The 26,336-nt window shown below is 35.4% G+C and overlaps 2 protein-coding genes across 2 annotated transcripts; one reads left to right on the plus strand and one right to left on the minus strand.

Moving 5' to 3' along the window:
* Window positions 1-699: 699 nt before the first annotated feature.
* knl1 (kinetochore scaffold 1) lies at window positions 700-16,803 on the minus strand. The gene is made up of 32 exons (XM_055054407.1): window positions 16,722-16,803; window positions 15,667-15,701; window positions 15,336-15,372; window positions 15,057-15,113; window positions 14,840-14,922; window positions 14,706-14,761; window positions 14,607-14,628; window positions 14,486-14,529; window positions 14,356-14,408; window positions 12,883-13,555; window positions 12,021-12,073; window positions 11,523-11,895; window positions 10,629-10,681; window positions 9,315-9,843; window positions 9,094-9,140; window positions 6,670-8,991; window positions 5,646-5,754; window positions 5,490-5,548; window positions 5,307-5,405; window positions 5,116-5,231; window positions 4,926-5,016; window positions 4,374-4,490; window positions 4,211-4,298; window positions 3,961-4,023; window positions 3,837-3,876; window positions 3,628-3,732; window positions 3,444-3,553; window positions 2,754-2,819; window positions 2,541-2,650; window positions 1,743-1,864; window positions 1,340-1,465; window positions 700-910 (listed from the first exon to the last, which is right to left on the minus strand). The coding sequence occupies exons 2-32, from the start codon at window positions 15,693-15,695 to the stop codon at window positions 799-801; spliced, it is 5,964 nt and encodes a 1,987-aa protein (XP_054910382.1). The 5' UTR covers window positions 15,696-15,701; window positions 16,722-16,803; the 3' UTR covers window positions 700-798.
* A 225-nt stretch (window positions 16,804-17,028) lies between these two features.
* Window positions 17,029-23,035, plus strand: knstrn (kinetochore localized astrin (SPAG5) binding protein). The gene is made up of 9 exons (XM_055054559.1): window positions 17,029-17,100; window positions 18,013-18,075; window positions 18,175-18,253; window positions 18,332-18,361; window positions 18,465-18,564; window positions 18,638-18,752; window positions 18,834-18,895; window positions 18,980-19,054; window positions 19,127-23,035. The coding sequence occupies exons 2-9, from the start codon at window positions 18,054-18,056 to the stop codon at window positions 19,253-19,255; spliced, it is 612 nt and encodes a 203-aa protein (XP_054910534.1). The 5' UTR covers window positions 17,029-17,100; window positions 18,013-18,053; the 3' UTR covers window positions 19,256-23,035.
* The last annotated feature ends 3,301 nt before the right edge of the window (window positions 23,036-26,336 follow it).

A 26,336-nucleotide genomic window follows, 5' to 3' on the forward strand; every position in this document is an offset into this window, starting at 1 on the left:
AAGTTACGACACGCAAATGAAACCCAGATGTCAGAAGTCAAAATATGAATCAGCAAAGGAAATTAGCCGGAAAATCTCTTGTCTGTGTGAATATTGCACTGTTTAATGAAAATAACATGTAAATAATATCACAAGCCAGGATATAAGGAGATATTTTTTCCTCGTTGTTTTCAGACACCAGGCTAATTTTAGCTGCTTTTCTGCGTTTTTTAAAAACAGCTTTCTATTCCTGCCAATTGTTCTTTTGTTGGACAATAAGCAGATTTATTTAACCGTCTAATACATTGAAAACACACCAAAAGGATCTATTATAGCCCAAACATTGGTAGTTAAATAACTCGCATTTACGTAGCAGAATAAGTTATTTACAAAATATGTTGCTGATTGTTTGTTTTTATTTGTTTTGTCCCTGAGTGTTTCAAAAGACAATTCAGTTTAAATGTATTATTGTGACTATAAATCTAAAAAAAAAAAAAAGGTAGAAAAAAATTTACATTTCTCAATTTGAAATGTCAAAAAAAAATTACTAAACTAGGAGACTGTTTTCAGAGTACAGGAGAAAGTGGAAAGGAAAATTAAATAAAGCTACATTTTATTCTGATAAATTTTAAGTTTTGTTTTAAATTTTCATACCAATTATAATTGACAGTTTTCAGATGCTACTGTTAAAACTATGTCATATTTTCACTGCTTGTGCTGAAAAGAGAAACTTTCAACATTATTTTTAAACACAATGGAACAAACTTTATTCACAAAGAAACAAAGAAAAAAAAAATCAGCCAAAAGTATAATACAATCTCAGATGTTTTGATCCGTGGAAAGAAGAGTTTTATGCAGTTTCTTAATGATCCTCGTAAACAGGCTCCTTCCTGGACTTAGCGAAGCAACAATTTGCTCAATCTGTTGCATCCTACAAATAAACCACAATTATTAAACATTCTGACAGCTTGAAATGTTACAGTGATACATTTACAACAGAAAAATGATCAGATCAAAGGTGGCTATCGTTTGTATTTGAAGTTTTTTCCTCCTTCAACAAACCTGAATCAAGGTTGAGGAGATCATTAAAGCAGGATACAATCTAAAGAAATTTCCTAATTTCTTTAGATTTTTAACAAAATATTTTAATTTCTACAAATAATTGATCACTGTTTTCATCAGTTCTAATCAAGAAGTTTTCTAAAGGATAATGTTATTCCAGCCAAGGATGAAAAATGAAAATGAACTGAAGCCACAGGTTGAAAATCTTTTCTCAACGTCATTTTTCTCCGTAAATTATTTCATCATTTTACTGGTTTACTGAATTTAACCTGTTGATTTGCATCTCTGCTTCACTTACGTTGTGTTTCCGATCAGGTTTTTAAAGCTTTGCACATGGAAGACGCAGATCTGCTCAGTCAGCCTGACACCGAAGACCACCTCAAACTTGGAAAGCGTTTTCAAACTGCTGAAGACGACGCGGATTCTAGAAGAACAAGAAGAAAGACGCCAAGCACAGTGTTTGTGATAATGTTTCCAGAACGTATAGGAACCTGGTTAAAATGTAGGAATATTACTGAGCACAACTTTGCTTTTGAAATGATGCAAAACATTCATCCATCATCGCAAAGACAGAAAAGATGGCATAAAGTAAAACTGAGCATTTCTATTTTTTTAAATAACATTTTTCATATAGCCAAATCCTATAGTTAGCAGTAGACTGGGGGTTTAAATGGCTGATTGGTAATGGAGGCGGGTCTCACTCGGTCTGGCAGCAGCTGATGTGGAGGATATCAAAGGGAAGACTTCCCCACATCTTCAGGAGCCGCAGCTCGTCTCCAACCAGGCGGCAGCGGCTCACCACCAAGCTGACGTCATGGAGAAGCTGCAGGAAAACCCACAACATACTTTAGCAGCTTTAATTCAACATAGCACGGAAAACTATTTCACCTAACGTTAAACATATGGACCTATTGCAGGGTGACGTCTCAAACACAAGACCCCGCTTAGCTAGCTTAGCTAACAGCAGCGGTAGCTAGGCTAACACAGCGTTCACTTATTGCAAAATAAGCATCAAGCCTGAAAACAGAATGTCGTAACAGACCGAATGTTCTGCTCTTTGTGCGGAAAACTTCTGAGTGTCTCATTTTTGTTGGTGTTGAATCCCTGAACATAAGGTGTTGCTGTCAGTTGCTATGATAGTGTAGCCGACGTAATAAACAGAGCGAGAGGAAAAAGTGGTTTTTCTGCGCCAATTTCCATGTCCTGTGGTGCACTGCACTAAATTAATAATACCTACACCTCCCGGTTTCATTTTGTGGGTATAATGGAGAAAATGGAGCCAAGTCCATGTAAAAGAAAAGTCTTTTTGTCCTCCAACGTTGTGCGCATGCGCACAATTTCCGGATATACACAATATCATATGCTCCTATTTTAATCAGTCTAATTATTTATAGCCAGAAAAGTGTGAGCTAAGACAAAAGTGGATTTTTCCCACTTTTGTCTCTTTTTAAAGTTCAAACAGAAATTTCAACAGCTGAATGTAAATCTTAAACACCAACCTTTGGGACGTGGCCCCTGGTGGGATACTTCTCCACCCAGTCAGACTTTCCCTCAATGAACTGGGAGACTAGTTTATGAACCAGACGAGCGTGACACTCCGACTTCTCCTCTGGCAGCAAAAAAAGAAAATAAAGTTTTAAACAAAGTTAGAAACAAACATGATCATGGTCAGATTTAAATTACAGCTGGAGATAAACAGATTATTTTCTCACCACTGAGATTAAACTTGAATCTGATCTTTTTTATTTTCCTCTCAGATTGGCTGTCAGCGTCGTTTCCTTTAAAAGAAACATTTAGATAATAAATGAAGGTTCCTAAAGAAATGTTTTCAATAAGAAGAAATTATAGAAATAATGAAGAGGAAGGAAATATGAATGACCAGAAAGAGGGACGGACAAATGGATGAAACTAATTTTAGTTCATGTTAAAAATAGAAGCTATTCAGCATTTGTCTGCTTTTACTTTAATCTGACAGTAAATAAAACAAAAAATATCCAGTAACTTGTACTCAGATTAAATTTAGCTAAATAAAGATTTTTCTACAGAAAGAGACCTAATAGTAAAATAATAGGCCCAAAACATTTGAGATATTTTTGTAATGAAGTCAGACAATGTTATCATAATGTGGACTCAGTTCACTGGGGAAAAAATAAAAGACAATTTAGTTGTTTTTCATAAAACATGTTAACCCATGACTACTTTCAACTTAACAGTTTTGGCCCCCAATTTATCACAAAGTTTCGACATATTTTCTTTTCTCACAGAGTGAAACTTTAATAAACTAAATCACAGATTTTTCTCAACTGAGAATGATAAACCCCCTTTTTAAAGACCAACAATAGTGACACTTAAATATTAAATATTTACGCTTCAGGCTATAAAGTAACTAAAAAAAATCTCACCCTCGGTCTTTTCATAATCCAACCGCATGAACATGGTCTTGTGGAGGAAAGAGAAAACTGAAGAGTTGTCTTTCTTGTCGTCTTTCTTTTCAAGCCTCCATTCATTCAGCCTGATAAAATAAAACAAATTAATCTTCGATATTCTCAGACACCAAAGCATGAGCCCCACTGAAAACAAACGGACTCCTCCAGGGTGTCGATGAAGTTTTCCAGTTTCCTCTCTTCAGCTATCAGCTTCGTTAGCTCACTTGAATTCTTCTTTATCTCCAACTCCAGTTCAGATGTTTGTCTGAAACAAACCAAAAGTATTTATTAGACTCAATAAATAGTAGAACTGAATATGTGTGCATCTCTATGAAGCTACATGGAAAGAGGAATAAAACCTTGACTCACCTTTCATGGTCAGCCAAAGTCTCAGTGACCTTTGACATTTCTGTGAGAAGACACAATTTCATTTTTTAGGTTAAAGTAAAGTGGAAAAAAACAAGTAAAGTAAATGAGATTTATCACAAATTACCTTCCTCTAGTGATTTTATACTAGGTTTGTATTCGGAGCCTTTTTCCAAAACTGCATCCAGTTCTGTATGAAAGGAAAACGCTGCTGATTTTTTACCAGTGTGTGAAACAACAGATTTCATTTTTACTAGAATAAAGCTGAAGCTAAAATGAGACGCGGTGTGTGAAAAACTAAATACGCTCTCATTATTTATGTAGGGTTCACAATATGTAGTTTGGTAATAACTGCAGGCTGTTATGTTGTGATGTACCTGCTTCTAATTCGCCGATACAGCCGTCCAGAGTTTCAATCATCTCATCTGCCTGACTGATTGTTTGTCTCAGTTTTTCTTGTTCCTCCTGAAAAAAACAACAAATAAATAAAAATAGTTCCTGAACAGACAAACGTAACGATATTGTTGGAAAGCGTCTCACCATATTAACTCTAACGAGTTTTGCGTAGAGCTCCTCCTTCATCTCATGACTCTGAGCTTTGCTGGTTTTTCTGAAGAAGTTGTTTCTCTCCTTTAGCTTAGCGCCGAAAGACTTGAGCTGGTGACGAAAGCAAAAATATTATGTTTTAAAAACATCATAAAGTTGTTGATTTATCTTTGAATTGATTGTCTAGTCAAGAAGGTGTTTCTCCAGACATTTAATGGTGTATTCCCTCCCTCCCTCCCTCTAATAAATCAATCAATCAAATTTAATTTGTATGACACATTTCAGCAGCAAGGCATTTCAAAGTGCTGGATCTGAGATAAACATACAGGGGTTACACACACACACACACACACACACACACACACACACACACACACACACACACACACACACACACACACACACACACACACCACACACACACACACACACCACACACACACACACACACACACACACACACACACACACACACACACACACACAAACCTGATTAAACTGTTCACTTTCGGTCTCATAAAACAAATAAGATTCATTCTTTAATACCTCTTTCTCTGTGAAGTGATTCACTTCCTCCCACAAAGATCTATTTACAGTCTTAAGAGGTTTTCCTAAATCTTGCATTCGATACTTCAGCCTGAAAAAGGGACAAATACAAAAACATTGAACCTCGAGGAAAGTGGGATGTTTAACTTTGCCTAATTAAACAAAAAAAAAAAAAAAAAAAAAAACATACCCTTCCACTTTTTCTGTGAGGGTCTTGACATCTGCCTCATACACCATTTGTTTTGGTCGGCTTATATGTTTATCTTTTAATAAATCCAAAGCTGTTGCATCCGAGTTGTCAAGAAGCTGCAAAAGAAATAATAACAATCAAAGCAAAATTTAGCTTAGATCACGTGATATGCAAACAAAACTGAACCGTACTCTGCCAGGCAGGATGCTCTGCCGAGGATTGTGGATGACAAAATCGATGTTGAAGAGATTGAAGAACTCCAAAACTGTGATTGTGCCATCTTGGAGTTTCTGAAACCAAAACAATAACAGATGTATACATAATTTCAAATGGAAATCACGTTTTCAATTTGAAATTTGTCAAAAAGGACATACTTTTTGCCCATCACTGCCGCAGTCTTCAAGCTGGGATTCAAACAGGCTGTGTTTGAAAGCTAGAAAAGATTCAAAAGTGAGAATCACAAAAAAAAAAAAAACAACAACAGATGAGTAAGAATATCAATGCCTTCATTTTAAACGATGACATCTTACTAGACTCTGATGCAATTTCACATCTGCTAGTTGTGTTGCTGGGGGAGTTCATGGTCTGTGCACAAGCAGCGGCCATGTTGTTTTCATAGTCAACATCAGACTGAGATGCCTACGAAGAAATTAAACAAGAAACGATGAGCAAGAAGTGATGATTTTTAGACCAACAAGATGTAGAAGAAGAAAAACAAACCAAGATTATTTTATTATAACCTGTAATACCATTGTTATTATTGTAGGGAAATTATTCATTTTAGAGATTATTTCTAGGGTAAAATATCTGATTACTATGAAGGATGTATTATTAAACAGTCAATGGACTATATAAAACATAATCATCAAATTTTTTTGTACAAAGTTGTTCTGTCTGCTCAGTTCTGCCTATTTGACCTCCTAAGGTCTCTTGTCACTTTAAATCCAAAAAGGCTGCTTGCCACACCCCCTCAACATGTACACTAGCACTTGAAAATGGCTGCAACAGGCACTTTGAAAAGCAGAAGTGGATCCTCCTTCACAACTAACAAAAATGAAGCAAGATCTGAGTTTTAAAACAACAAAACACGTGTCTTTTCCAGCAGTCATTGTACAGCATAGAACAGTAAAACCAGCTAACCAAATGTGCTGGAGATTTACTTGGCTTGCTAAGTAAAAGGGCTGGGATTTGTGGGGTTGCTAGGAAACGGCGCAGTGGCCTTTGATCTGTTAGTCAATATTTGGGAAGTTTCGGAAACAAATTTTTCAGACACCAAAAATAATTTAATTACTCCTCAAAAACAGCAGGATGTTTTTTTTTTTTAGAAGCAGATGAGACATAAATGTGAATTTTGCATATTCAGTTCCCTTTAAGAACTTTGTGCCTTTTGTTGAGCACCACAGTATTTAAGATCTTAACTGAAAAGATTTTTTGCTTTCATTGTCACTTTGACTTCATTAATGTTGCTCAATATAATATACATATAAAACTTAAACAATTTAAATAGCAATTTCAAGAACCTAAAAATACAATATACATTTATTTCCTACATACCGTTCCAGTGAACTCTGTGCACGTCTTCTTTCTCTTCTCATCCTCCTCTGTCTCGTCTTCATTTTCCGGCAGAGATCTCTTTTGTCTCTGGCTGCTGGACGTGAAGTCGTCCACATAAGCAAAATCTTCCTCCAAAGGCTGGAACGTGGAGAACTGATTGGACGAGTTGTCTTTCTTAGAGAACTTGTCAGGCGTCATGGTGTCAATCGTTTCAGAAAAATCTTCGCAGTCAACAAGTTCTTCATCGTGAATATCAGTGATTTTATCAAACTGGCTCAGCTGATTGGGAACGCTGACAGTGAATGTCTTTGTAGGTTCTTTAACAGCAGATTTATTCAACTCATCCGCTGTGTTTCTTTTAGGGAGTTTTGGCTTAAAGCCTCCCACCGACAGCCTTGACATGAGCTGTTTCGTCTTTAAGCAGAAAGGAGTTGAACTGGTTGCAGCAGAGAGTTGCTCTGCTTCTGCGTCATTGGCATTTTTTTCCATGTTGGGATCCAGATGAAGCAACGAAGCTGAGCAGGTTTCCACGGCAGCAGGATCGGGAGCCGCATTTATCAACTGGCTCAAGCGTTTGAATTTAGAGTGGAGATCGGCTAAACTCTTTCGTCTGGACATCTCCGAAGACACAACATCGGCATTACTGGGTGAGCTTCCCATCTTCTGGGATACGGCCTGCGTTTCTGCTTCAGGTCGATATTCATCAGACACAGATTCCTTGAGAAGTTTTGAATGAGGGTTTTGTGTGGAAGAAACACCTTGAGGTGGATCATCTGTGGATGACGCCAAGGGTTCGGTTTGATCCACGCTTGCACAGATTTCCTCAGTGTTGGTTTTATTTATTGGCTTGCCCCCATCTGAGCCCAAGCTTGAGGATTCATTTTCAGGATCAGTGTCGGGTTCCTTTGTTTCACATGGAAAATAACTTGAGTCTGGACATAATGGTGTGTTTCTGTTAGCCTCGCTCTGGGCACAGCTCGTCTGAAACAGATCAGGTTGTGTTGATGAAGGTGGATTTGACTCCAGACCACGGTTCCCACTGTCTGTTTCCTTCTTAGCGAGAGTATCGTTGATGTTCTCAGGGTTTTGATCTGACATAACAGGGTGTAATAGGGGATTACTGACAATATTTGCACTAAGGCAGTGAGTCATATCCATAGTAACATCATTTGCTGCCAGCCAAGTCAGATTCTTTTCTTTAGCAGGCGGCGGGTTGACAGTTTGGTCTGACAACACATTTGAATTTACAAGAACGTTCCCCGTCAGACTTTTTGTCGATTCCATTTCTGCATCGTTTACCTCAAACCTTACAGTTCTCTCACCATCAGCAGGTAACGCATCCACGTTTTGGTGTGGAGGGAGGTCTAAATCGTGTACAATGTTCACAGTGTGACTTTTTGTTATATCCATGGCTGCATCGTTTGCTTTGAACTGCACCATTTTCTCTCCATTTGAAGGAATGGTCAAATTTGGGAAAGACCGCAGAGACAAATCCCTCCTAATATCTACTGTGTGGCTTTTGGACACATCCATTTCTGCATCGTTTACCCCAAACCTTACAGTTCTCTCACCATCAGCGGGTAAATCGTCCACGTGTCGGTGTGGAGGGAGGTCTAAATCGTGTACGATGTTCACAGTGTGACTTTTTGTTATATCCATGGCTGCATCATTTGTGTTGAACCGCACTGTCTTCTCTCCACCAGCAGGCAGCAAGTTCTCGTTTTGGTTGGAGAGCATTTTTAAATCGGTGAAAATCTTGACAGTGTGACTTTTGGTCACATCCATAGCTGCTTCATTTGAACTGAAACGCTCAGTTTTCTCTCCATTTGAAGGAATGGACAGATTTGGGAAATCCCTCATAATATTTACAGTGTGGCTTTTGGTCACATCCATTTCGGCATCCTTTGCACTGAACCTCATTGTTTTCTCTTCAGTTGAAGGAATGGTCAGATTTGGGAAAGACTGCAAAGGCAAATCCCTCGTAATATTCACCGTGTGGCATCTGGTCACATCCATTTCTGCATCACTTGTACCAAACCTCTGTGTTCTCTCACCTTCAGCAGGTAACAAATCCTCTTCATTATGTACAAACACATTTAAATGATGAGCAATGTCCACCGTGTGACTTCTGGTTATATCCATTTCTGCATCATTTGCACCAAATCTTACGGTTTTCTCTTCATTTGCAGCCAAATCCTGGTTTGGAAGTGGCAAATCACTGCTAATGTCCATTGTGCTCCATCGAGTCACATCCATGCAGACATCAGCTGCATCAAATCTCACGGTTTTCTCTCTGCATTCATCTGTAGACTCAAACTCAACCTGAGGAAACAGAATTTTCTGTTACATTTCTATAAAAAAGGTAATTACTGCTTTAAAAAAAGTTGACACTCAAATGTATTTTATTTAAAACTTTAATCTCACCTGGTTTCGTTGTATTATTGTCTTTAAAGAGATCTTTGTTGAAGTTTCTGTATGTAAACATAAAAAAAAAAAATTAATAAAAATACAGTTTACACTAATTGACAACACTTTTACTGCTGGCAGTTAGTGGTGGACCTTATTTCATATGCTTGGAGATCTTTTAGAACGTTTTAACCTAATTATAATATTAATAAATAAAGAACTGTCTGCCATTATGTCACCTGTATAATTTGTTGCTCCAAGTTCTTCGTTATGCTGTTGATGTAAGTTTCTCTCTGCCTTCCCATGAACACTTTGATGCTTAACTTCAGTGGGTAAAACAGCCTGAAGAGACTCGTGTTTATGTAGCATTTCAGCTTCCAAAATGCATCCCGTCTGAGCTTCAGTCATGTCCATGTTATCTTCCGGATAAACTGTAAATCCATCAGATGGTCCCGAAGTAGCAGCCATCGTTGTTGAATCAGCGTCGCAATTGTTTGGTGTTGATAAACTGAGTAAGGATGAAAATTTGTCTGATGCTAAATCTGTGGCTATATTCGTGGTGAGGCACTGAGTCAAATCCATTGTGACGTCGTCTGTATAGAATTTGGTGGATTTATCCTCGCGTGAAGGCGCCATGTTGACGTATTGGAGCGGATTCGGTTTGATATCAGTGGAGATGCGTACGCTGTGACTCTCGTCCAGACAGTCATCACCAGTAGAAAACCGCAACGTTTTTTCTCTGTAGTCATCTTGAGCTGCAACTTTATCCTGCAGCGATATGGATATTTTATATGAACAACTGTAGCTCATAAACATCAAAGTATTTAACTGTTTGCAGACTAGCAGTACAACTGCAGCTTTCTAATCACACAATATTTATTGAAAGATATCTGCACTGGAAAAAAACTTACCAAATATATTTGGTCTAGTTTCTAGTGCAAATATCTCAGTAAACTTGAAGTAATTCAAAACTAATGTAGATGTAGCAGCTTCTTTTAAGAAAATAATTCCTTAATATTTATGGAAAAGTACATGGAAGACAAATTAACTTTTAAGCAACGTTAATTTGTTTTCCATAACAAGATTCATAAATCTTGCTATAAAACAAGATTTATTAAATAAAATACATTTATTAAATATTCCAAGTATTCCAGTATATTGCTGGAAAGTCTTGCCTTAATTCAAGTGTATTACGATATTTGCACAAGAAACGAGACCAAAAATACTTGGTAAGATCTTGTTTTTGTGGAGTGTGCATTCTGTTACTCGTGAATATTTGTTTATAAATATTCAAACTAAAAAGGCCTGAGAACAAAAAGTGAGAGATTTGGTCTCTAAAATCACTACTGACTTTAAAAAATAATACATCTTAACTTTGCTAAAAAACAGAAACATTCACATAACATAAAAGTGAGGTCACAGAGAAAATACAGGACGTCAAAACACCTGTTTTTCTTTCAAAAGCGAATTTCTTATGTTACTGCTTTTATTCTGAGAGGTACTAATTTTATTTCTGGGATTTATGCAAATAAAATAAGAAGCAGCTTATTTACCATCAACTGATGCATTTGTGGCTCCATGTTCAGTTTTGAGGAGGTTTTTAAACCTGGAGGAGAAAAATAAATCAAATCAATTTTATCTGTTTTATCACTGAATGTGCAATGGGAGACTACTGTCTTCTTCTGCAACTAAAATTAAATAAACATAGCAAAACTTTTGGTTTCCAGAATGATAAAATCTTATTTAAGTACAGGCTTTATTCCACATTTATTTAAAAAAAAAATCTGGAACAAACTTCCTGAAAACTGCAAAACAGCTGAAACACTGCGTTCCAAGATTAAAAACTAGTTTATATTTTTCAGGAGATATAAAATGGATAGATATTGCTGTTAATAGGCCCGTCATAATTCATGTTTCTGGACGATTAATCGTCCCAGAAGTTATTGCAATAAACAATAATATTATTCTTTTGAGACAATTTGCTGGAAGTACAATGATAATAATGACATAATGCAAGAAGACATCCTCAAAGATCAATAAACTTCAAATTCTAATGAAATTTAAACACTGGAACCAGAAGACCTTTTAAATATTCAAAATACATAAACAAAACAACAAATAAAATGAATTATGAAGACTCTGGAAACAAAATTATCCTAAAAAAAAAAAAGTTCAATTGAGACCACAACTCCAAACTGGAGACTTTTATTGACTGGTTTTTGGCAGAAAGAAAACAATATATCATGAAATTGGAAATTATTGAGTTTGTTTTAATTCATGTGATTTATTGATTATTGTGCCAGGCCCAACTATAACCATGACAATTTAAGTTATAGTATTTTTTTAAAAACAATTTATCAGGTTTTAGTCATTTTTTCTAAATTATTGCTCTTTTATCCTTTTGCTCTTTTATCCTTTTACTAAAAACGAATTTGAGTTTTTTGTACCTTTATGATCAGATGACTGTGGTCCATCAATGTTCTGCTGTCCTAATTTGAAGATTTCCCTTTTCTGACTTTTACAGACAGGCTGCATTTCTTCTGAAGGAATGAGAAACTGAAAAACGTCATCCGATCTTTGAACATCAGTCATATCCATGCTGAAATCCCCTCCAGGTTTAACAGGAGCTGCAGGGTCAACACCACTCCTGTTTGTACTCAGAGGGTAGTTTTCTTGCTCGACGTCATTCGTTGGGATTTTGTGCTGCAGCAGAGAGCGGTCGGCGATGCTTCCTGTAAGAGTCTGAGTGATGTCCATAAACTCATCTGCAGTGAACACAACCGTTTTCTCTCTGAAGTCGTGTTTTAAACCTGAGCAAACCTGGAAAAAAGAAGAAAACAAAACAAAAGCAGAAATTACAAATTGTTAATGTCTGACTGCTTTCCAAAAACCAACATATTAAACTTCTTAAAAAAAAAAATTTAGAGGGTATCTCTGAAACTCACCGTATTGCTTTCAAGAGGAGTGTGGATGGAAAAGTTTCTTAAAGATTTATTGGCTGAAAAAGAAAACAAAAAAATTAATTCACTGTTTAAAACTTTTAAAAAAAATCTGATTAACCTACTTGTAGTGGAGATACTGTATGAAACTTTCCAGTAATTGTATTTGCAGTTTACTGAAATGTTTTTTTTTAAATGCTTGTTTATATTTTAACATAACAGCTGTGGAGACAGTAGTCTATTAAATTTTATGTCATTTTCATTTTAAATTTTATTTTTAGACAAATATAGATATGTACATCTGTTATTTGGTCTATTTTAAAAGCTGGATGTTGAATCTAAAATAAATCAATAGGGGTTACAAATGGTTAACTTTTTACGTTAAGAAATGTAGATAAAAAACAAAAACAAAAAACTACCAGATTAAATAATATTTGTCCAGCTATATGCAGGTCTGAAAAAAATTAAGAGCACAGATCTTTGTAGGTCTATGTTTGAGTAAAATGAACATTGTTCTTTTATTCTATGAAATACTGAGAACATGTCTCTGAAATTACAAGCAAAAATTTTATATTTGCAGAAAATGAGAAATGGTCAAAATAACGAAAATGATGCAGAGCTTTCAGACCTCAAATAATGCAAAGAAAACAAGTTCATATTAATTTAGAAACAACAATACTGATGTTTTAACTCAGTTCAGAAATTAATATTTGGAGGAATAACCAGGTTTCCAATAGAGTTCACTCTTAGTTTTTTCCAGAGCTGTATATTCGTTCCATGTTTGTAACTATTTTGGTTTTTGACACAATTATGTCCAAAAACACTCACCGTCAAGCTTCAAGAAAGACAGAGATGTGAGATTTCTCACCTTTTCGGTCGTTCGACTCCAAGCTTTCACAGCTCTGTTGCTGTTTTTTTTCTCTGGCTTGTGACTTTCTTTCTGACTTTTCGTACATCTCTTGAGTTGGAAAGAGACACCGAAAAGGATCGTCGTTGTCTTCGTTGGCACCCAGAATACGGCCGGTCTGGGCTTCAGTCACGTCCATGCTCACATCATCGTCTGGACGGAAAGCACTTCCATTAAAGGATTCTCCAATATTCCTGCTGCTCAGAGGTTTTTGCATCTGATTTTCTTTATCAACATCTGCAGCCAGGGATGATTTTATGTCGTCAGAGGTCAAAGGTTTCATCCTGGTGCTTGAGAGGCTTGCGAGGAAGTCTTTAAAGGCAGGATCCAAAAGAGGAGCCAGTGTAGAAACCGTTCTCGTTTCCACACTTGAATCCGCTTTTTTATCAAGCAGTAATGCGGACGCCTGATTTGTTGATTGTACAAAATGACTGAGAGGCACTTCTGTGAAAACATCAGCTACATTCCCCCCTCCTGAGAGTAACGGATCGTAGTTTTGATGGTCTGGATGTCCAAGCAGATCTGCGTCACTGTTGATGTTTATGGTGTGACTGTGAGTCATGTCCATGTCGGCGTCCTCTGTGGAAAACACGACTGTATTCTCCCCAATGCCACTGCCACTGTCAAAGTGGACCTAGTGAAAGCAAATAAACTCAATGAATAATCACTAAACAGAAAATAAATGAGAAAAATAATATTTAAGAAAAACTTAAGTTTTTTAGTTTAACAATTTTGTGGCTGTTGCAATGTAGCAAACATACCACTTAAAAATAAATAAAATAGAAAATTTATTATAGCAGGTCACACCTTTAGTTCATTCATCCTGGGATGGAAATTAATTTTTTACCGGCCACTTAGACATTTAACCCACCACTGTTATTTTTCTTTCAATTACAAACCCCACCAGCTCAAGTAAATGGCAACTAGTCTACGGAGCGCCATAGGGGACATGTAGGACTTTCTTTCTTTTGCTTTCTCTTGCAATAAGGTACTGATCAGTTCATGCAGCATAATTAAACACAGACAGTCTTTCTTACGGTGGCCACTGTATTTTCTGCTATAAGGTGTTTGGGAGGTTTTTCTATGATAGAAATGCACCACAAACCTATGTGCAAAATGGAAAAGCAACACAGGTCATCTCTTTCTATCTTCTAAGATATGAGCAGAAACTTTTCATAAGAAGAAAATGAAGTTATTTTCACAGGATATTCAAGTTATATTCAAGTACTGATTGTGTCTTTTTGTGCTGGTAGTCTGAATGATTAATGAAGGGTCGTGTTCATGTGCGGTGCCCTCTCAACCTTACACAAGTAGATATAAACATGCATAGACATAACCTCCTTACAGTAGGTACACTGGGAGTAGATCGGAGAGATAAGAAATATCTTTACAAGTACCAAAACTAAATGACCAGCATCTGAATTTTACACTCACCATTATTCTTTGTTGAGAAGCATGTAGAGGAGCATTCAACAAGGAGTCTATACCTGCAGTCAGAGAGCTGAGTTACTAAAAATACTAAAAACAGACCAAAAACTTCTAACAAATAAAACAATATTCCTACCCATGATCTGTGGGCTTGTGTCCTCAGCTGTCACCATCTGAACCCTTAATTAAGACAACAAAACTTACGCTCAAACAGATGCAAATAAATTAACTGAGATTTATTAAACTGGTCTCTTTACCTGTTTAGTGTTGTTGCAGTGGCTGTGATATAAGAGAAAAATAATTATAAACATGCTTCAGGTGAATAAAAGGGAATAATGCTAAACTTTTCTGCATACCTGCTCCCACCAGCTCTTGAAGAGGGTTACGTACAGGAGAAGTATTCTTGGCATCCCTATTAAAAACAAACGAGCTGATTGGGTAAAAACGATTTCAACATGAAACGTAGGAGGAGTTTTCTTCTTGCACTCACTTGGCAAACAGCAGAACATCATTGGCTGGAGCAAAACTCACTCTCCTCGAATTTCTCTTTTCAACCAGTTTGGCAGTTTCCACCTAGAGGAGATTAAAAAAATACAAATAACTGAACAAGTCTTTTTTTTTTAACAGTTTGGATCATCATTACTTTACAACATTTAACCATTTAACATTCTGCAACAGAATAAACAAAACCTGGGCATTTCATTTACCTCATTTTCTTGTTGCTCTGAGTCCCGCAGGAACGATTTCCGTGGTGCCTTTAAAATCTGAAAATGTAAATTTAGGAAATTAATTTTACGTGTGAAATGTATGTAACTGATGTTTTTGAATTCAAGCACAAAAGTTCACTCATAACTTATTACTGATAGATCGATGGATAAAAGGTCAGATGAATGAAACAGAAAGTTTCACACTTTCTTTTGTCTCAACTGTCAAAACCTGAGAAGGATTATGTGTACTTTCTGTAATAAACTCTTTATAACACTTACAGAAGAAATGCGTCGCTTGGAACACCCGGTGCCTTCACTGTACCAAAAAAAAAAAAACACAAATTATCATTAGGTCAGTTTGTTTTTTTTTCCATTTAAGTCTTTATTCGCACAGAAAAGCATGATGAAAATATAATAAATACAACATAGATTATGGCTAAAATGTTCAATTCATCTATTATTGTAGAAGAATAAATAAATAAATTTCTTATTTGCATAATCAATGTGAAAAAATATGTTTAATTTTTAAAGGCCGTAAATCTTGAAACTCGTTTAAAGTTCAGGCAATAACCATAAATAAAAGCTCTAAACCATAATATTTTTTACTCACACGTTCTTTCTTGGATCCACAGGTTCCATCTTCACCTGTACGAAAATATTGAATCAATAAGTAGAACATAAATTTACAGATTTAAATTATTTGGACGAACAAAAGGCCAGAAAAAAAAAAACAGATGACTCATTTACTTTAAAAAATAATGTTACTGTACATTAATAGTTATTTCACAGTACTTAAGGAAATGCAACAAATGGTCACACCTGGACTAGATTATTAAAGAAAGTTATTTGATTAGCAAAGTCTTACTCTCCTTGAGAAAATACAACGAAGTCTGTTTTTAAGTGTTTGTATAATTTAGTTCCACCTTTATTAAAACTCCATACTGTTTAAAACTGGTTCAAATTACATTGCTATGTTCCCAAACACTGCTTATAGTTTGATCAGTGTTTATTCACAATTTAAAGGCTAAGCTAGGTTAGCATTCTACTGACCAAAAATCAACTTCAGATCAAATTAGTCTTTCAAATTAACGCATATTCATTAAATCAAATCAAATCTAATTTTATTTGTATAGCACATTTCAGCAGCAAGGCATTTCAAAGTGCTTTACATCATAAACACAAAGTCATGCAACATATAATAGACAGTATATTGTTACATTTCAAAAACAATTATAAACAGGTGTGTATTTAGTTGAGATTTAAAGGAAGTCAGGGTTTCCGCTGTTTTACAGTTTTCTGGAAGTTTGTTCCAAATTTTTGGTGCATAGATGCTGAAAGCTGCTTCTCCTCTCTTGGTTCTGGGGATGCAAAGCAGTCCCAGAACCATTAAAAACATTGAATCGCTAACATTAGCGTCATTGTTGAATCACACATAATTAACATAAACTGGACCTCCTGAAAAACATTGACAGAATCTATGCCTTCATTTTTCACATAAAGGAATGCAAGTTTCCATATTGCTAGCATTATTAACGGAAACAGTTGCTGTCACTAGCTTTACAGTCAACAAGCTATTGATAAACTGCCCGTCAAACCAGCATTAAGCCACATACTTTATTCACAGCTTATTCGTTCTATATCAAATACATATATGTTAATACTTACTGACTATCGAAAGACATCTGTTTTTGAGATAGTGCGCGATTCTCCAACCGAAAGCTAACGCCTAAAGTTTTGAATTTAGCCGCCTACACGCATGCGCATTAGCTCTTATTTCGCTCGTCTCGCGGCTTCTTTTTTTATTGTTGTTATTAAATTATAAATATTTAAATTATATAACATAGCAAATGATGTAAAAGATTTCCATACTTTTTAGCCGTAATAATAGTTCCTAAAAAAAAAAAAAACAAAACAAAAAAAAAACTCTTTGAAGACGTTTTATTTACACCGGAAACTATTGCCAGATCGGAAGTGGTCACAGAGGGCGGGACATATTTGAAATTTGTGACTGTTGTTGAAATTCTCTTTCCGAGTCTCTTAACAGGTAACTGTTTCTTCTATTTCTTTTGGTGTGTTTTAACAATGTTTAAGGATTATTTTATACCTGCCAATGGGTGAACTGACTGGGCATTTGAAACTTTACATTTATATCTGTCAGTTGACTCGGTTTTAGCAACATGCTACTTCCGGATAAAATTAATTGTATTTATTTGTTATATTTAACTGATATAAATGGCCGTTTGGGGATTAAAGTATTTTGGTGCCGCACACATAAATTGAGTCTTTTATTCCTGCAATGTAACCTGGTTGAATTTATCTGTTGTTATAATTACTCAAAATGTTTTTCTTTGGTTATTTGTATGGGTTCCTACCTGACTGAAAATCTCTGTTATTGTTTTAACTGTGTTACTTTAAGAACGGAAGCCCCTCTCTTTATGTTTCTTCCTCTGTGGTATTGTCTTTAAAATGTTTGCGTCCCTTAGACCCTCCCCTTTTGTCATGTTGTCCTGTGGGAGAGGTGTGTATTATTCATTTTATATCTAAATACATCCAGTTTATTTTTAGATTTATTAAGTTAATTTCTGTTATGTACTTTTGTTTATGTAGAGCTTGGAGCGGGCAGCCTGTAACACGGTTATTTTCTATCTGTTATTCTTGTCCGAATAAACCCTTTTAAAGGTGAACCACGGCCTGATCATTTAAAACCAGCACACCCAAATCGGATCCGGTTACACCTGCACTATTTATAATAACTGCTATCTTTGCTGTATCTTAGAAATATCTTCAAATTGTATTGGTAGTGTATTTAAAAAATGTCTGTCTAATGTGGTATTCCTTTAAAAATTAGGATTTGTGATTTTTCTTGTCTTAAATGTGATGGTAGCAAAAAAATATATATATATTTCCCATCATCCTAATTTTTTAAAACCTATTTTTATGTCTCCTCTTAATGCAGGTGTTTTCATTAATATCACTGGTCACTGTGAGAAAAACTCAATGTCTTCAAAAATCCCAAAAAGTGAGTTTTTTTTATTATTATATTTGTCATGGATATTTTGATATTGAAGTTTAAATTAGATTTCTTTGAAGTAATGCTAATGAATATCCATATTTTCAGGTACAAATTTACCAACAGAGGCAAAAACTGTTCAGAGAACAGACACAAATCTTAAAAATTCAAGGGAAAATGTCCCAAGGTAAATTCAAAATTAAATATAAAATCTCTAAATCCAGTTTGTTTCATTCCATATTTATTATAATCTATTATCTTTCAGGAAAAATGTTGCTCCTAAAGTTCACAAAGGGTAAGTTATGCATCATATTACATGATATTAATATTCAGCAGACACTAGACATTTTTATTGTGTTCAACATATTTGTATGTCCCTATTTTTTTTTTTTTTGCAGTGCTTCAACCAGATATGGGCAACAGGTGGAGCTGAAGGAGCAAAATCTGAACCTGGTGGCTGCAAATGAGGAGCTACAGAAAAACTTGTCAGAGAAGCAGGTAAAGAAATAAATGAAACAAATATTTATCATCTATTAGTTCACGTTCTTTTAATATAAATTTTATATCACAGCAAAGAGTTGAAGAGTTGGAGCTGCAACTCGATGAGCTTCAGAAGGAGAATGTAGAGTTTCATAAAAACCTGCAGGACTGTCACACACTCCTGGTTTCTGCCAAGATAGACCCAGGTGAAAAAGATAACTTTCAATTTAAATCTCTAATTTTTACCCTTTGTAATGCTGTCAATTGTAATAAGTTTAATGTTGTAGTTTTAGGTGAAAAGGTTGGAGATGCAGTGAGACAGAAAGAAGTCAAAAGGAAAGAAGTTATGGTATGTTTTTATTAAACTCCCTTTCACTTTATTGTGTGTATATAGTTTCATAAACAAAACGGCACATAACTGCTTAAATTTCAGAGTGTTTCCACCGATCTGCTGAAGGAGTTAAAGGCTTTTGGAGACATTGCTTCACAACAGCGAACTCAGCTACAGGCAAGTTATCGTCTTTTTTCACCTTTGTAACATTTCTGTTTAGCCTGGCTGAGGTTTCACTGTCATTTTTAGGAAATCCAAGCAAAAATGGAGGACATCACTAAAGCACGAGAAATTATGAAGCAAGAAAGAGAGAATTTCTCTCAGGATGCTGCTGAAATGGAGAGAGCTCTGAAAGAGGCAGAAGCTCTCTTAGCGTAACAAAGAAATGTATGTATATGTTAATGTGAGATAAAGGGTTAATGTTTTCAGATCATTAAAATGTTTCTTTTTCTACATCTCAAAGCTAAAACAAAAATATATATATTTTTTTTGTTAAATTTACAAAACGTCACATGAGGGAACAATTCCCATGAAATCACAATATTGTTATTCTAAAATGCTAACAAAACTGATTTGGAGAAAGCAGCCAGGCGAGCTTACAGACATATTTAGATCTTTGCTAAAATATAACGGTCAGCATCATTAATCACATAAAAACAGCCCCATTGTTTGCTTCCTTAGCTAGAAAGAAAAATAATTTCAGTGTTTTTGTTAAAACTAAATACTTTGAGTGAACATTGAAATAATTTTTCTTTGTTTTAATGTATCAAAATGGAAACAGCCTTCCAGTTTATTAAATGTTGTCATAATTGCATATTTTCACATTTGAAATGATTTTTTTCTTTTAGCCTTGCACATATGTCACATTTTGTATTTCTTTTAATAATGAGCGGCTTGCTCATTTCTCTGCCATTCAGTGGCAAATATTACTTCTGCCCAGCTTGTCACACCGAGTTTAAACTTGAGAGGGCAGTGCAAGGCTATAAATCAAATCCATTACCTTTTCTGAAAGACGTGCACTCATACCGACTTACCTTTGCTTTAAGAATAATTAACTGAAACAAGCTTAGCTCAGATCCAGTCAAGTAGAAATGACTGAGATTCATGTTTCAAGTGCAAAATGTTCAATTTTAAGTTAATCCTTTCATTCTTGGCTATTGTTGTTTTGTGATAAACTAGTTAATTTATTTATCTCTTTATCAATCATTTAGCAGCTCTCTGACCAGACTTAACAACACAGAAAGACAGATTTATAACAGTCAGGACAAGTCTAACAGGGACGGAGCCAAAAAGGATGGGAGGGGGCAGTGATGGTCCCCTCCCTGATCTGCAGCATCAGGGGTCAAAGTGCACTTTCCAGACCGTCACACTCCAGTGAGCCTTTGTGGGAGACATGTTCATCCCTCGCTCTCCTGAGAACAATGGCTGCTGTCAAGCCAAATGGAAGACAAGCAGCTTCATAAGGTCACCTCAATTTAATTTTAATCGATCAGCTGAAAAGATCTGTCATTTATTGAAGAGTGGTTGAAATGTTGGTTTGATTCAAACAGCATGACTACAGAGCCAATTTTTTAACCACTTATATATGTTTTTTTCTTTATTTCTTGTTAAAAAATCCAGCATATCTACAATTTGATGTTACGTACTTTATCGCCTATCAAAGTTGCTAAAAAGATCAATGTTTCCTGGTATTGAAAAAGCCATATGACACTTTAATTGGAATTTTGAGTAAATTTAGTGGGGAAACAGGCCCACAGCATCACAGATCCTCCACCATAATTACCAGCTGACATGAGCTGAAAGTAATAGAATGGTGATATGGATTTTCTTTATTTTTTGTACATATAAAATATTTTGTGCATTTAAAGAATTAAGAATAAAAGTGGCAAAAATGTACTGCATGAAGTACTGACCCAAAAAAAGCCTCAAGAGACTCTGCAACCCTAAATGTTGAATTTTTTAAAAATTATTTGTTCTGCTTTTTAAAATTATTTTATTTCACTTTCTCAAATGACTTCTTCCAAATAAATGTTACTTTAATCAAATGGTGTAATTGTACCGCCAAACACTAACAGGACACAATAATCTCAGTCATTAAAAGGTCAAAATGTCCTGAAATTTATTGATGTTCTTGTGAAACCAGCAGTAGAAAAACATTATACAGAAAAATATAACAATTCCAGACATGCACTCAGTTTTTGAGGTTGGAAAATATCATCAGTTGGAGTTTACCATGCTAAATCACTGTTTTTCTTATAATATTTTCCCTGATACAAAAATTATCCTTCGCTAAAGGGACTTCCACAAATAATGTGGAACTTGCATTGCAAGTGATACAAGATCAGTTTTCCTATTAGCATTAGTGTTTTGTTGGGCATGTTTTTCTTAAGTGCTATAAAATCAATATAAATCAACAAGTGCAAATCTGGTCAGAGTATTTCTGATTTTATTTATTTCTACTCTGCTTTTGATCAAATTTGGCTTTATGATCTTTGTTTTACTATGCAGTAAAACACACATGGATTAAAGCTCTGCAGGGTTTTCTGAGCAATTCAAAGAAAAAAAAAAACAGTAGCAGTAAACAGAGACTGAAACAGCCAGATTAAATCACTGAGGATCTGCACCAATTATCTTGAGCCAAGTTGTTATTAAAAACCATATGGGTGGTTTAATGGATTCTGCTTCATCAGAGTCAAGCAAATAAGGTTAAACCCTTTTCAGCTCAAAGACTCTTTCTGTCTGACTTTCATTTTAAATGTTTTTCATCATAGACATATTGGGAAGACGGCAACTGGCAAATTTTAGTGCAGGCAGTATGTGTTCCCTTTTCTGCAATTTCAGGTTGTCAAATGGAATAAACATAAAACCTTCCAATAATGTAAACAGCAGCTTAATTTTCTCTTAAATTTAGTAGCAATTATCTCTCTGACATACTGTTGCATCTTGTATACGCTGAGTAAATTTACCCAATTAGGTCCTTTTGAAGCTTATTATTTGAAGATTATTAAGAGTTGGCATCATTAGCTGTGTCTATTAAGAATTAGCATCATTAGCTGTGTCTATTAAGAATTAGCATCATTAGTTGTGTTTCTATTAAGAATTAGCATCATTAGCTGTGTTTCTATTAAGAGTTAGCATCATTAGCTGTGTCTATTAAGAATTAGCATCATTAGCTGTGTCTATTAAGAATTAGCATCATTAGCTGTGTCTATTAAGAATTAGCATCATTAGCTGTGTTTCTATTAAGAATTAGCATCATTAGCTGTGTTTCTATTAAGAATTAGCATCATTAGCTGTGTTTCTATTAAGAATTAGCATCATTAGTGTGTTTCTATTAAGAATTAGCATCATTAGCTGTGTTTCTATTAAGAATTAGCATCATTAGCTGTGTTTCTATTAAGAATTAGCATCATTAGCTGTGTTTCTATTAAGAGTTAGCATCATTAGCTGTGTCTTTTAAGAATTAGCATCATTAGTTGTGTTTCTATTAAGAATTAGCATCATTAGCTGTGTTTCTATTAAGAATTAGCATCATTAGCTGTGTTTCTATTAAGAATTAGCATCATTAGCTGTGTTTCTATTAAGAATTAGCATCATTAGCTGCGTCTATTAAGAATTAGCATCATTAGCTGTGTTTCTATTAAGAATTAGCATCATTAGCTGTGTCTCTATTGCAAAATGTGCCCAAAAACTTTGTCAATGTGCCTCTAATGTTGAAAAAACACAATTTCCCAGTTGTGATGTTTTCACTAAATACAAACTCAAATAAAATCACAGGTTTATAACGATAAGTCATTAAAAAACATGATCCTCCAACTATTTCCTGTTGTCTTCTTCCTGGTTTGAACAATAATATTAAAATATTATACATATTTCTTTGGGCCACAAAAATAGCTACGGCGGGTATATTTTTGCTTCCTACCAACCTTTTTATGTTTTAATTTCAAAGTAATTTAGGTCAAAAACAATCTCTTGTAACATATTATTAAGAAACATTTTTGTGCCAAGTGCTGAATAGCAAAGGGTCGATCCAAACCACAGCAAAAATGTTTTTTATTTCCATATGACTTAATTATGTAAAGTAAGTTTATGCTTGTGCTATGTAATGTGTTTTCGTATGACTTGTCAGGTGTAATAAATCACTATTTTTGTAAATTAGCCACGCATGTTGTCACTTTAGAGGCTTGATCCTGCAAAGTGGGACATTTAGCCTTTGGCAAACAGGTTTTAAATCTGTTTACTTTCTTGTCCAGGTGCAGTATTTCACCTGAGTAACCACATCAGTGTCTTCTGCTGACAACAAAAAGAAATGAGGATCTAAAACTGGGATGACCAAAAGCAACACTGCGTTTTATATGTTTGTTGGTTTAAATCCACATGGGAGATAGTAATAATAATTTTAAAAAAAGGCGATTAATTTCAGAAAAACAGTTTAAATCGTAAATGTTTTCAAACACAAACCTCCCGCTTTTACATAAAATGTTAATTTTGAATAAAACTGCAACTACTGCTGCTGCTGTGACGAGAGCCTCGCATATCTCTGATCAGTGATTCACCTCAGGTCTCCTACTCTGACCTTGGTGAGGTAATTTATCCAGCCAACTACTCATCCATGTCTTCTGATAATTATCCGAGTGCTGCTGGAGTCCAACTGTGACAGCTTCGGTCCAGATCAAACACAGCTTGGCTGCAAGAAAACGACTTCAATTAAACAATCACAGTACCAAATCGCAAAAATAATAGTGAAAAATGAAAATAAGTCATGCACAAATATGAGTCTTATGAAGTTAGTTTTCCATATGATGAGTCTGATAAGCGTTATTTTGTATTACCTCATGTCTACAACTCGTCTAAGGGCTAATCAGTTCATCCAACATCTAGGTCAATTTGTAATCAGTGGCATGGTTCTAAATTTATACCTGCTCCATTTCCATTTTAGACTCTTCTTCCATCAAAATACATCCAAATGAGAGTAAGTGTTTCGCTACCAAGGGCTTTAGATTCACAGCTTATGGTTTGTCATCTTTACCTCATTTTCACCAAATCTTGATATGATTTTCCACACTGTTTAAGTTCCTTCATGAGCTCTATTATGCGCAGATGTTTAATTTATGATGTTTGATCAAAGGTGTGAAGTCTAAATATGCACACATTTGAGTCAAGACATTCTACTTCATACCAGAATGAAATATTTGTTCATGTTTTAGCGCTTTCGTTCATGAGCATCGTGTAAATATAAAGATAATAATAACAAAAATATATATATTTTACAATAATCAATGCGACTAAAGATAAACGTATGGATGAGTTTCTCTAGATCTGGCTGAGACATTAGTCCTCTAATCCTGGAGATGTTCTTCAGGTGATAGAAGGCCGACTTTGTAATCGTCTTTATGTGGCTCTGAATGTTCAGGTCAGAGTCCATCACTGCTCCTAGGTTTAGGCCTGATTTTAGTTGTAATAACTGAAGCTGTGCATTGACTCTAGATCGTTCCTCTTTAGGTCCAAAAATAATGACTTCAGTTTTGTTTCTGTTCAGCTGGAGAAAGTTTTGGCTCATCCACACATTTATCTGTTCTAAACATTTATTCAGTGATTGGATGGGGTCAAAGGTCACCTGGTGACATCGTAATGTAGAGCTGTGTGTCATCCGCATAATTATGGTAGCTGACTCATACTGACTCATTTACTGACTCATAGTAGGAATAATAGTAATAATAATAATAAAAATAGTTGTAAATAACAATCGCACATATGGCATGTGAATAATTAACTTATTGCCAATGTACATATACCATATAATGTACTTACATGATCTTAGTGATTTAGGAAACAGATATTAACAACAAATTATGATGATAATGTTATTACATAATAACAATCTACTAATAATGGTTATAGTAACATTTTTACTATAATAATGTAAATATAAGGTTCTTTCATTCTCGTTTGTCATTTGTTGATAAAATCGTATTGTGAAGAAAAGATTTCAAAGTTAACCATATTTTTTGTGAGTTTATCAACAGGATTATTTAGTTTTTCAATGATTATCTATAATGAGACCAATAACCGTCACAGAAACTTGCTACCATCCAGACTTTGTAACGTATAAAGCGCTGACCTCCATGTTGGTTCATATCTTTAAGGTAGATTACTTCACTGTAACTTCCTGCTGAGTTTGAGTTATTTAAACATCTTTAGTCACCTTAGCATTCAGCCTGAAACCCCCTCAGGTCTGTTTGTTTCTGCAGAAGGCTAACATGTACCAGGAAACCCACTAAACCCTGAGCATTGTGGCTGAGGTGCCTATTCTCTGCTACAATAATGATGACAAAACAGGAATACAGACCTTGAACACATCCTGGGGTATGCAAGCCACAGGAGAGGAAAACAATAACAGCTTTTTCTAAAAATACAAGGGTACAAAATGGAAGGTTTTCAACTTTCACGGAAAGCCAGTGATGTGAAAAACCTGCTGGCTCGTTTGAATCAACATTTGGCTTTTAAATTGAATATATCTGAACACAAGAACGGCCTGCAGCGGATCAGTTGATGACTCCGTTCTGTCGCCGTCACTCTGCAGTCTGAAATGACCCGATTACGATTTAATTTTTACCTTAATGCGACCTGATCTTTTCAGAACTGTCCGAACCACAGAGATCGTATTGCAATCCGATACGGATCCGATGCGAGTTAAACATTAGAATTGTTATTGCTAAATTGATATGAACTTGTTGTCTTTGCATTATCTTAGGTTGGAAAGCTATTCATGTTTTTCATTATTTTGACCATTTCTCATTTTCTGCACATAAATACTAAATTTTTGCTTGTAATTTCAGATGCATGGTGTCAGTAGTTCATAGAATAAAAGAATAATTTTTGTTTTACTCAAATTTAAACCTATAAAAAGAAAAATCATAGAAACAGAGCATTTTAAGTGGTCTCTTAATCTTTTCCAGAGCTGTATTTGGAAGTGTGAGCGACCAAGCAAAAAACATCTGATTTCACCAAAAATCGGATTTGGGTCACTATGGCTTCTGAATCAACACACCTCAAAGACGCAAAGTGCACATCTCTGTGCGATCTTATCAAGCACCCTGTGGATGCGGAGTGCTATTTTGAAATCCAATCGCTGCTGGTGGGATTTAGGACTTAGGAGCGTCTCCTGGACAAGACCCAAGGCGGCTGAGCGTCCAGACTGCTGGGTGGGCGGAAAGCGGCCACCTTGACCCACACCCCGGCCCGCTAACAGAGGCGCAGCTGCCACCTTGGTTAAGTGCATTCCCCAAAGCCCAGGCCTAAATCCCTGCTTGACCCTGACTGATAAACTTTGCTATGGATAGATGACGGCAGACGTTTTCACCTCTAAAACTAGCTGCATGGGTTTTAAAGCACTAATGTATTCTGGGATCAGAAGATTCAGATCGGATCTCTGTCAAATTTGGTAAAGTAAGGAAAT

The sequence above is a fragment of the Poeciliopsis prolifica genome, unplaced genomic scaffold (assembly GCF_027474105.1).
Source record: "Poeciliopsis prolifica strain line A6 unplaced genomic scaffold, Auburn_PproV2 SCAFFOLD039, whole genome shotgun sequence".
Lineage (NCBI taxonomy): Eukaryota > Metazoa > Chordata > Actinopteri > Cyprinodontiformes > Poeciliidae > Poeciliopsis > Poeciliopsis prolifica.

Coding starts and splice junctions, on each gene's coding strand:
- knl1 (XM_055054407.1), bottom strand. CDS start 15,695: ATGGAACCTGTGGATCCAAGAAAGAACGT. Junction 12,074..12,882: donor GGAGTCGAACGACCGAAAAG/GTGAGAAATCTC, acceptor TTTCTTTTTCAG/CCAATAAATCTTTAAGAAAC. Junction 5,755..6,669: donor GCACAGAGTTCACTGGAACG/GTATGTAGGAAA, acceptor ATTTCTTCGTAG/GCATCTCAGTCTGATGTTGA.
- knstrn (XM_055054559.1), top strand. CDS start 18,054: ATGTCTTCAAAAATCCCAAAAA. Junction 18,254..18,331: donor TCAAGGGAAAATGTCCCAAG/GTAAATTCAAAA, acceptor ATTATCTTTCAG/GAAAAATGTTGCTCCTAAAG. Junction 18,565..18,637: donor AAAACTTGTCAGAGAAGCAG/GTAAAGAAATAA, acceptor TTTATATCACAG/CAAAGAGTTGAAGAGTTGGA.